At 37.0% G+C, this 12275-nt stretch overlaps 1 protein-coding gene across 1 annotated transcript in view; it reads left to right on the top strand.

Annotated features, from left to right (window-relative positions):
* Positions 1-3720, top strand: part of TNFRSF11B (TNF receptor superfamily member 11b) — a 28927-nt gene extending 25207 nt beyond the window's left edge. The window contains exons 4-5 of the mRNA XM_003256154.1: positions 549-773; positions 2505-3720. Of these exons, the coding sequence (XP_003256202.1) occupies positions 549-773; positions 2505-2893 (614 nt within the window). The 3' untranslated portion in view covers positions 2894-3720. The remainder of the gene's footprint in view (positions 1-548; positions 774-2504) is intronic.
* Positions 3721-12275: the final 8555 nt, after the last annotated feature.

Below are 12275 nucleotides of genomic sequence, written 5' to 3'. Positions count from 1 at the left end.
TGCCTATGTAAATAACATAGTTTTATGTTTGGTTATTTTCCCATGTAATGCCTACTTATATATCTGTATCTATCGCTTGCCTTGTTTCCAAAGGTAAACTATGTGTCTAGATGCAGGCATAAAATAATATACTACTCCAAATTACTGTTCAAATTCCTTTAAGTCAGTGATAATATTTGTTTTGACATTAATCGTGAAGTTCCCCGTGGGTAGTAGGTAAACCTTTAACAGAATGTTAATATTTATATTCATTGTAAGAATTTTTGGCTGTTACTTATTTACAGCAATATTTCATTCTAATTAGACATTTACTAATCTTTCTCTTGAAAACAATGGCCAAAAAAGAACATTAGAAGGCACATAAGCTCAGTTGGTCTCTGCCACTAAGACCAGCCAACAGAAGCTTGATTTTATTCAAACTTTGCATTTTAGCATATTTTATCTTGGAAAATTTAATTGTGTTGGTTTTTTGTTTTTGTTTGTATTGAATAGACTTTCAGAAATCCAATTGTTGAGTAAATCTTCTTGGTTTTGTAACCTTTCTTTAGATGTTACCCTGTGTGAGGAGGCATTCTTCAGGTTTGCTGTTCCTACAAAGTTTACGCCTAACTGGCTTAGTGTCTTGGTAGACAATTTGCCTGGCACCAAAGTAAACGCAGAGAGTGTAGAGAGGATAAAACGGCGACACAGCTCACAGGAACAGACTTTCCAGCTACTGAAGTTATGGAAACATCAAAACAAAGACCAAGATATAGTCAAGAAGATCATCCAAGGTATGATAATCTAAAATAAAAAGATCAATCAGAAATCAAAGACACCTATTTATCATAAACCAGGAACAAGATTGCATGCCTGTTTGGTTGTGTGGATCTTGTTTCCCTGTTGGAATCATTGTTGGACTGAAAAAGTTTCCACCAACTGATAATGTAGATGTGATCCCAAAAACAGTTATGCAAGGTTTTGTCCTCACCCCTGCTCCCCAGTTTCCTTGTAAAGTATGTTGAACACTCTAACAGAAGAGAAATGCATTTGAAGGCAGGACTATATCTCAGGGAGTCGCTTCCGGATCCCTTAACTCTTCTGTAAGCAGCCCCTCTAGACCACCAAGGAGAAGCTCTATAACCGCTTTGTATCTTACATTGCATCTCTACCAAGAAGCTCTGTTGTATTTACTTGGTAATTCTCTCCAGGTAGGCTTTTCATAGCTTACAAATATTCTCTTATTAATCCTCATGATATGGCCTGTATTAAAATTATTTTAATGGCATATGTTATGAGAATGAATGAGATAAAGTCTGAAAAGTGTTTGAGCCTCTTGTAGGAAAAAGCTAGTTACAGCAAAATATTCTCACATCTTATAAGTTTATATAAAGATTCTCCTTTAGAAATGGTGTGAGAGAGAAACAGAGATAGGGAGAGAAGTGGGAAAGAATCTGAAGCAAAGGAGTTTCATCCAGCGTGGACTGTAAGCTTTACAACACATGATGGAAAGAGTTCTGACTTCAATAAGCATTGGGAGGACATGCTAGAAGAAAAAGGAAGGAGGCTTTCCATAATGCAGACAGGGTCAATGAGAAATTCATTCTGGTCCTCACCAGTAGTTAAATGACTGTATAGTCTTGCACCACCCTAAAAAACTTCAAGTATCTGAAACCGAGGCAACAGATTTTAGGAGACCAACGTCTTTGAGAGCTGAACGCTTTTATTTATGCAAAGAGTAAACTTTTATTATGTTTTGGGCAAACCAAAAGTATTCTTTGAATTTATAATTAGCCCTGAAGCCAAAAGAAAAGAGAAAATCAGAGACCGTTAGAATTGGAAGCAACCAAATTCCCTATTTTATAAATGAGGACATTTTAACCCAGAAAGATGAACCGATTTGCCTTAGGGCTCACAGATACTAAATGACTCATGTCATTAATAGAAATGTTTGTTCCTCCCTCCTAGGTTTATACCCTAGCTTATTACTGAAATATTCTCTAGGCTGTGTGTCTCCCTTTAGTTCCTTGACCTCATGTCTTTGGGTTTTCAGATATCCTCCTTATGGAGGTAGTCCTCTGGTGCTATTTTTATTCTTTAAAGGCTAGTTAGAGCAATGAACTTATCAACTAGTGCCTACTAATGAAACTTTATATTACAAAGTAGCTAATTTGAATACCTTCCTTTTTTTCCGAAATGTTATGGTTTTAATTTCTCAAACTTTTCCCTAGAAAACTGAGAGTGATGTGTCTTATTTTCTACTGTTAATTTTCAAAATTAGGGGCTTCTTCCAAAGTTTTGTTGGATGTCAAAAACATATAGCATATTATCTTATTATAACAAAAAATATTTATCTCAGTTCTTAGAAATAAATGGTATCACTTAACTCCCTCTCAAAAGAAAAGGTTATCATTGAAATATAATTATGAAATTCTGCGAGAACCTTTTGCCTCACACTTCTTTTATAATGGCATTGGATGAATATAAATGATGTGAGCACTTATCTGGGCTTTTGCTTTATGCAGATATTGACCTCTGTGAAAACAGCGTGCAGCGGCACATTGGACATGCTAACCTCACCTTTGAGCAGCTTCGTAGCTTGATGGAAAGCTTACCGGGAAAGAAAGTGGGAGCAGAAGACATTGAAAAAACAACAAAGGCATGCAAATCCAGTGACCAGATTCTGAAGCTGCTCAGTTTGTGGAGAATAAAAAATGGCGACCAAGACACCTTGAAGGGCCTAATGCACGCACTAAAGCACTCGAAGACGTATCACTTTCCCAAAACCGTCACTCAGAGTCTAAAGAAGACCATCAGGTTCCTTCACAGCTTCACAATGTACAAATTGTATCAGAAGTTATTTTTAGAAATGATAGGTAACCAGGTCCAATCAGTAAAAATAAGCTGCTTATAACTGGAAATGGCCATTGAGCTGTTTCCTCACAATTGGCGAGATCCCATGGATGAGTAAACTGTTTCTCAGGCACTTGAGGCGTTCAGTGATATCTTTCTCATTACCAATGACTAATTTTGCCACAAGGTACTAAAAGAAACTATGATGTGGAGAAAGAACTAACATCTCCTCCAATAAACCCCAAATGGTTAATCCAACTGTCAGATCTGGTCCGTTATCTACTGACTATATTTTCCCTTATTACTGCTTGCAGTAATTCAACTGGAAATTAAAAAAAAAAACAAAAAACTAGACTCCATTGTGCCTTACTAAATATGGGAGTGTCTAACTTAAATAGCTTTGAGATTTCAGCTATGCTAGAGGCTTTTATTAGAAAGCCATATTTTTTTCTGTAAAAGTTACTAATATATCTGTAACACTATTACAGTATTGCTATTTATATTCATTCAGATATAAGATTTGTACATATTATCATCCCATAAAGAAATGGTATGACTTAATTTTAGAAAGAAAAAATTATATTCTGTTTACTATGACAAATGAAAGAGATAAAATATATATTTTTAATGGAAAGTTTGTAGCATTTTTCTAATAGGTACTGCCATTTTTTTCTGTGTGGAGTATTTTTATAATTTTATCTGCATAAGCTGTAATATCATTTTATAGAACATGCATTATTTAGTCAATTGTTTAATGTTGGAAAACGTATGAAATATAAATTATCTGAATATTAGATGCTCTGAGAAATTGAATGTACCTTATTTAAAAGATTTTGTGGTTTTATAACTATATAAATGACATTATTAAAGTTTTCAAATTATTTTTTATTGCTTTTTCTGTTGCTTTTATTTGAATGGGACATTAATGGGTCTGAGCTTTCATAATTTCCCTGTTATCACCAGGAACATCTGGGAAGTGTTAAAAATGCAGATTCCTGGACCAATTTGTTGAAAAACTCTGGCAATGAGAGCAGAAACTTGCATTTTTAACAAGTTCCAAAGTAATTCGTATTACACTAAAATTGGAGAACTTCTGAAGTCAGCCTTAGATTACAGATAGTGCGAGCCACTTATAACTGCTGCCACTAACTCTGAGACACCAAGCTACGTAAGCTATTTTGGTAGCAAATAAGAGAAACTAGCACTCAAGAAAAATAAAAAAATAATAATTGGAAGAGTAGTGTACTGATTGAGTTGAATGGTGGTCACCCAAAAGATATTTTCATAATTCGCAGAAGCTGTAAACATTTCCTTATTTAGAAAAAGTGTCATTGTGCACGGGGGAGGGGGGAAACATCGCTCATTGGGGCCTGTTGGGGGCTGGGGGGCTAGTGGAGGGATAGCGTTAGGAGAAATACCTAATGTAGATGAGAGGTTGATGGGTGCAGCAAACCACCATGTCACGCGTATATCTATGTAACAAACCTGCCCATTCTGCACATGTATCCCAGAACTTAAATTTAAAAAAAAAGAAGAAGAAGAAGAAGAAGAAGAAACCGGTTTTGGGGAATTGCATAAATTAAATATAAACTAGGATATAAGTATAAAAAATAAATAGCTTTCCATTTCAGGCTGCTTAATTTTTTGGCATAAATTTATCTGAAGTGTGTCACACACTTGTACTAATTTTTAACTACATCTAAAGCTGAATTAATAATAAAAACCTCAACTTTAAAAAAACAAAGTATCATTGTAATTAAGTTGAGGATCTTTAGATGAAGAAAGCATTTTAGGTTATTCAGGTGGGCCATAAATCCAATGACAAGTGTCTATGAGACACACAGAGTAGACAAACAGAAGAGAAGATGATGTGAAGACAGAGGCAGAGGTGGAAGTCATATAGCTGTTAAGTCAAGGAAGCTAAGAGCAGCCAGTAACAGGCTGCCCCCACTCTGCTGGAGCCTCTGTAGGGAGTGGAGCTCTGCTGACATCCGGATTTTGGAATTCTGGCTACCAGAACTGTCAGATAATAACTTTCTATTGTTTGAAACCATGCAGTCTGTGGTAATTTGCTGCAGCAGCCAGAGGACACTAACGAAGATGGCATCCAAGCTTTAAAAAGAGCAGAATCAATTTTTTTTTGGGTGGGGGGAGTGATGGCTCAAATTTTTTTTATTTTCAGAGCTTGCAACAGTTGCTTAGCAATACTAGCTAAGCTGATACAATCTGAAGGCCATTCCACCTTTATCTTTAGGCATTTGACCAACAGAATCTCTTGCAAACAAGATCACAGACCATTTGGGATCTGTCTCAAGGAGTGTGTGGGAAGAGGTCCTCTCCCCCATATACTTTTCTAAACAAGATTGTTTTATAGCCAAATACAATTCAAACCCATAACATAGCAATTAATCATCTTCAGTATCACTGGTTCCCCTTACCCCCAGAATAGGAAGTTGAGGTAAGAGGGGAGAGACTGTCTTCTGTTGTAAGAAAAACCTAGCTACACCTCAATGAGGCAATTATGGCAAGGAGGCTGGCACCGGAGGATGGAGATGAGTAGGCACTAAAACAGGCCTCTCTAGAACTCTGGGTCCTTTGGGACAGAAGGTCCAACTCTTCCTCCTAGTCAAACATCTTTGTATCTTTTAGTTCCAAATTCCAAATTCCCAGGAAGGAAATTCTAATGATCTTAGGTTGAGATTGATGTAAAGACATGGCCATTGAGGGTCTGTCCTTGTTTATCAGTTGTACTTCCCAGGAAGATGATATCATTGTGAATGGGGCCCAGTAACTACTTCCTATCCCTTCCTAGTGTATATTGCCTTCCTCACTTTACTATGAATTAGAATTTAGAGTTGACACAGACCATCCCTGTGAAAGCAGATTTGTGAAATTAGATCAGTTATGGCACCTTGACAGAAGAGTACATCTAGGTAAATATCACACAGACTCAAACCTGGAAAAATTAAAAGTGAAAGTGAAGTCAAGAGGCTCTAACCTGCATAACAGGCCTCCCAATGTTGCAATATTGGACATGACAAAAGTGGTGGAAATTACATGCTGATAGTAGCAGCAGAAGGCCAAGAGTTAACTAACACACTTCATTCTCCCTTCAGCAGCTCCAGTTCTTCCCTCAAAGTTCTTTGCAGAAAATGAATACATGCTGATAGTAGCAGCAGAAGGCCAAGAGTTAACTAACACACTTCATTCTCCCTTCAGCAGCTCCAGTTCTTCCCTCAAAGTTCTTTGCAGAAAATGAAATGACCTACACAACTCCGCAAAGTTTAAGAAAAGTTTGAAAGTTTATGGCATCAAGGCTAAATTATTCAAATGCTTATTTGATTGGCCTCCCTGGCTGCTCCTTTGGGTTCAGTTTACCTTGAACTTCTCTTCCAAGGGAGATAAAATTTGTAAATATCATGCCAGTCCTTTTTTTTGTGTGTTTTGTTTTTTTTTTGAGATGGAGTTTTGCTCTGTCACCAGGCTAGAGTGAATGCAGTGGCATGATCTTGGCTCACTGCAACCTCCGCCTCCCAGGTTCAAGCGATTCCCCTGCCTCAGCCTCCCGAGTAGCTGGGACTACAGGCATATGCCACCACACCCTGCTAATTTTTTGTATTTTAGTAGAGACGGGGTTTCACCATGTTGGCCAGGATGGTCTCCATCTCCTGACCTCATGATTTGCCTGCCTCAGCCTCCCAAAGTGCTGGGATTACAGGCGTGAACCACCACGCCTGGCCTCTATTTTTTTAAAAAAATTAATTCTGAATTCATTTTGGATGTACAGAATCACTGAAAAGACAGTAAATAGTTTTCTAGTATACCCTTTACCTGGCCTCCTCTAAAATTATCATTTTTCATAACCATTATTCACTTATTAAAAGTAAGAAATTGGCTGGGTGTGGTGGCTCACGCCTGTAATCCCAGCACTTTGGGAGGCCAAGGCAGGCGGATCACGAGGTCAGGAGATCGAGACCATCCTGGCTAACATGGTGAAACCCCGTCTCTACTAAAAATACAAAAAATTAGCCAGGTGCGGTGGCGGGCGCCTGTAGTCCCAGCTACTCGGGAGGCTGAGGCAGGAGAATGGCGTGAACCTGGGAGGTGGAGCTTGCAGTGAGCCAAGATCGCACCACTGCACTCCAGCCTGGGTGACAGAGTGAGACTGTGTCTCAAAAAAAAAAAAAAAAAAAAAAGCAAGAAATTAATCTTAGTCTAACACTATTAACTAAACTGCCAGCTTTACTGAGATTTTCCCAGTGTTTTCAGTGGTGTTCATCTTCTGTTTCAAGACCAAATGAAGAGCCCATGTTGCATTTTGTCATCACCTCTTAGTCTCCCGTGATCTGTGACAGTTTTTCAGTCTATGTTGTCTTTCTTCAACTTGGCACTTTTTGAAGAGAAGTGGTCAGCTGTTTTGTAAAATATCCTTCAACTTTTGTTTTTGTGATGTTTTCTCATGAATAGACTGAGATTATGGGTTTGGGAAGGAATATTGTGAAATCCATAACTCTTCTCATTGCATCCGATAGGGGGCCAATCAGATCAGCATGACTAATTACTGTTAATGTTAGTTTAAACGTGATGACTTGATTAAAATGGTTTTGCCAGGTTTTTCCACTGTAAAGTTACTATTTTTCCCTTTATATACTCTATTCATTAGAATTATTTGTTAGATCGTTAGATCTAGCCCACATTCAAGGAAAGGAAAATCAAACTCTTCATATTGGAGAAAGAGATATCAAGGAATTTGTGGTAATATATTAAAACTACCACAGATTTAGTCACTTTAGGGAAGAGATTCTCAGAGGCTCGAAAAAACCATTTCTCCTTAAAGATTCTTCCATTAATTTTAGCATTCATCAATCAATCTTGCCTGCAGCAACTGTTATTGTGTGTTTCTAATGGGGATTTTCTATTTCCCTGATGCCCCCTACATTTAAATGCTTTCATTCTCTTCTGCCTATTTGTGTCAATCATTTATTTATATGCTTATGGACTCAAGAATATTAATGTTATTCTTTGGATTACATTCCAATAATATCATAATTTATGTTGCTCAAATTGTTTCAGCTTTGGCCATTGGCTCTTGTGCCCCTTCAATATGTCCCTCCCCATCCTTATTTTCTTGGGCATTTTGTGTTTTCTGGCACTATTAGATTCTCCATGCTCATCTTGCATTTCCTCTTCCCCAACCCTAGAACCAGGCATTTTTCTTTTTGTTCTAAAATGGTATTTAAAAACCACAATCCGGGTGCTAGGTACACTCTTTGCTACTGAGGTATCACTGCTTCTAGGCCATTTGAGTAGACAGAGCTAGTAAATAATATGTATGTTAACCCATGTATGTTTACACATACTTATTTCTATATCTATATACATATATATTCTGTGTAATACACACAGCTATATAAGTCACTGGGTTCATTTCTAGCCTTCACTCTCCTTCCCCCTGATTATTTGTGTCATCCTTCTGAGAGTGAGAAACATGGCTCACATTATATGTAATTTATGTATTTGTTAACCACAGATGCATGTAAAGTATTTTCAGATTTTCTAACAGGTATCCCTGTGAGAAACAAATTTATCAACTAGAATATAGTATTATTTAACAGTTCTTTTCGTCTTCAGCTTTACAGTATGCATTCAAAACATTTTTCAAAGTCACTTGGGCCAACTCTTTTGTCCTCACCCCTTCTGTGAAGTTACATCATATATTGAAATAACTACATTTAATTCTTACAGTCTACATTCTACCGTGGAGAATTCTCCTATATCCTGAATGATTTAATTTGCATACAATTACATACTTTTTGTGGCAAACCAATGGTTTTGACAACAGCATAAAATCATGTATCCACCAACATATTGTCATATATCACAGTTCCATTACCGTACCAATATCTCTGGGTAGCTCCTTTGTAGTTAGTCTCTGCCCCCTCCATCACCTCCTAGCAACCACTGAACTGTTTCCCATTCTTATAATTTTGCCTTTTCTAAAATGTTATATAAACTGAATCATACAAAATGTTGCCTTTTTTTGTGACTGTTTTCACATAGCGAAATGCATTAGAGATTCCATTCATATTGCTATGTGAATTAATAGTTTGCTCTTTTATCTTTCTGAGTAACATTCCATTAGACGACCATTGTTTCAGTTTTCCACTCACCTGTTGAAGTAGATCGTAGTTATTTGCTATTTGAGATGATTACGAATAAAGTTACTATAAATTTTGCATACTAATTTTTATGTGAACATAAATTTTCAACTCACTTGGGTAAATACCAAGGAATGAGATTGGAGGGTTATATGATAAGTTTATGTTTAATTATAAGAAACTGCCAAACTCTTTTCCAACTTGGCTGTACTATTTTGCTTTTCCAACAATAAATGAGAGTTCTTATTGTTTTACATTCTTGCCAGAACCTCATTTGGTCAAGTTTTATTATTTATTTATTTTTTAGCCATTCTTACATTGTTTCGTGGGATCTTATTGTGCTCCTAATTTGCATTTGTCTAATGACTAACTGAATTAGTTTACTGGGGCTGCCATAATAAAATACCACAGACTGGGTGCTGAAACAACAGAAATGTACTTCCCACATTTCTGTAGGCCAGAAGTTCAAGGTCAAGTTTCTTTCAGGCTTGGTTTCTGGCAGAACCTCTTTTACTGGTTATAGATGGCTGCCTTTGCACTGTATCTGCACATGGCCTTTCCTCTGTGCACATGCAGAGGGAGATCTCTCGTGTGTCTTTCTCTTCTTGTAAGAACACCAGCACTCTGTGATTAGGGTCCCACCCTTATGACTTCACTTAAAATTAATTATCTCCATATAACCCCCATCTCCAAATACATGATAGGGGTTAGGGCTTTAAATATAAATTTTGGGGACAGTTTATTACATAATACTAATAATGTTGAGCATCTTTGCATGTTTATTTGCCATCTGTATATCTTCTTTGATGAAATGTCAGTCAAGATCTTTTGCGCATTTTTAAAGTTATTTTGTTTATTTTCTTCTAATTGTTGAGTTTTAAGAGTACTTTGCATATTCTGGGTACAAGACCTTTTTCAAGTGTGCAATTTACAAACATAGTTGCTTAATCTGGGGCTTACCTTTTAATACTCTTACTGTGAGTTCTACAGAGCAAAAGTTTTAGATGTTGGTACAGTTTATCTTTCTCTTTTAATGAATTGTGCTTTCGGTGTCATATCTATATACTCATCAACAGACCCACAGATTTCCTTCTGTTTTTTCATAGCTTCACATTTCAAATATAGGTTTAGGATCCATTTTGAGTTAATTTTTATACAATGTATGTTGAAATTCTTCTCTTTTCTTTTTGCATATGGATGGCCCATTGTTCCAGTGTGATTTGTTGAAAAGGTTAGCATTTCTTCATTGAATTGCCTTTGCATTTTTGTCAAAAATTGATTGAAATGTTTGTGCTAGTATATTTCTGGGCTCTGTATTCTGTTCCACTAACTTATTAAATCTATCTTTTCACCAATGCCACACTATCTTAGTCACACTTGCTTTATAGTAAGTCTTGAAGGTATTTGGTGGTTGTTTGGTTACTTGGGAATGTGTTGTTTTCTCTTGCCTTTTAGTATGCCTCATATTTTTGTTGTTGTTGTTAAAAGTCTGGTGGGTTAGGAAAGTCTGGGAGATAGTTTTTATACCTGGCAATGGGCATGCCTTTCTTTCCTCCTGCTAGAACCTTAATGGAGGGTTTTGACTTAATCCAAGTGAAAATTGGACAGGTTTTATGATTTTGTTGTTGTTGCTATGGTTATACTCAGTGAACCGCAGATTTCAAATTCCTATAGATAGCTTATTTCTAGGGTGGTGGATGTATATCAGAGCAATGTTTACTTGATTCTGAGTTTTAGATCTACCTTTGAACTGTGCATCAAAGAGGTTCTCTTTGTACATTTCTTGTTCTTCTCCTATCCCTCTCTCAACGGTATTCTGCTGTTAGTTGTTATTGGAAGCTTCTTAGCTTCACGGTGAAGGGTGTTAGGTACAGTCTCTGTTGTTCTCATTAAGACTGTGTGAAGTATGTCTGTTTCCCTGGGGTGTGTGGCGTTTTCAGCTCTCCTGCTTTTCTCTTGGCTGTATTTGTGGGCTCTGTACTTAACCTGGCTTCTCTTCCTAGGAATATACTTTTATTTCTTCCAACCTGTTCCATTTCCTCAGCTGCAATGAGTGGTCACCAATATCCTAAAGTCAGTAGTTTTGCTTTCCCTCCACAGATTAAACACTCTTGAGTGAGATTTGCTGCTCTCGTGCAGGGCAACTGCTCTCAAAGATTGCATGGCTCTTTCTGATCTTTGAGTACTTAATGGGTTAATGGAGAAAGATCCTGCAAAAGGCTACAGATTCCCCCAGTTTTTCTAACACCCAGGGATATCTACACTGTTCCACCAACCCACACTAGGCCTACATTGATTTTTTCAGCTAGTCTACTGAATTCTTCTTACTCGTGTCCAGTTGTATCAATCTCAGATAGGCACTCATTTGTACGTCCTCTCTCTCCAGAGTCACTGTCCCTTAGATTTGGGGCCAGTTATTCGTTCTGTGACCTCAGTTCTCCAATGAGTTTTTGAAAGTCATGATTTTGAACTTGAATTTGATTCTTTTCTGTCGTTAGTTTGGGAACATCACTAATATTTGCTGTCTACACTTTCCAGTTTCATATATGCCAGGGTGGGAGCCAGAGCATATCAAGTCAATTTCATCTTTTAAAGACTTGATGTAAAAGATTGATTTGGAGCTAAAATTATCTCCATGAGTTCAGATCCACTGTGTCCTCTTGCTCATCTAGAAACCTATGTAAGTTGTGAAATATTTTATGAATATTACAGTCTAAAATATCAAAACTAAGAAACGCTATTGAAGTCTTTATTCTAGATGTGTTAGCAAAACATTTTATGAAGTCCACTCTTTTTTATTTTCATTATCTTATTCAATAGACTATCTTCAGTTTTTGATTCATATATTGAAAGTCTCATTTGTTAGTTATTGAAAAGGTTTTTGAGTACTCAAGACAATGTACTTTAAACCCAGTTCTAAGCAAGAGATACAGTTGCAAACCACTACTACATTCAAGAGCATAGAGTTTTAGGTTGTTTTAATTTGTAATGTGTAAAATTATTCTCAAACAGAAGTTATTTACACATGGGTATAGAGATGATTTTGTGTGTGCGAGTGTGTGTGTGTGTGTGTATGCGAGAGCGAGAGAGCAAGAGAGCGCATGCTCTGATAGAGAATTCTAAGACCTTCACCAATGTGGAGCTCAATAGCCCCAGAAATGTCTCCTTTCTGAAACACTTAGTCCCTTCAGAGTTGTTTCCTTAATTAATGCCTAAACTCAATCTAAGGGACAAGCTTTTACTATTCTCTTACCTTGATCAAGGGTTCCCAATGGCTATTATCTG

Source organism: Nomascus leucogenys, chromosome 16 (assembly GCF_006542625.1).
Source record: "Nomascus leucogenys isolate Asia chromosome 16, Asia_NLE_v1, whole genome shotgun sequence".
Classification (NCBI taxonomy): Eukaryota; Metazoa; Chordata; class Mammalia; order Primates; family Hylobatidae; genus Nomascus; species Nomascus leucogenys.
The sequence above is the reverse complement of the archived record's forward strand: the minus strand, read 5'-3'. Positions and strand labels throughout refer to the sequence as shown.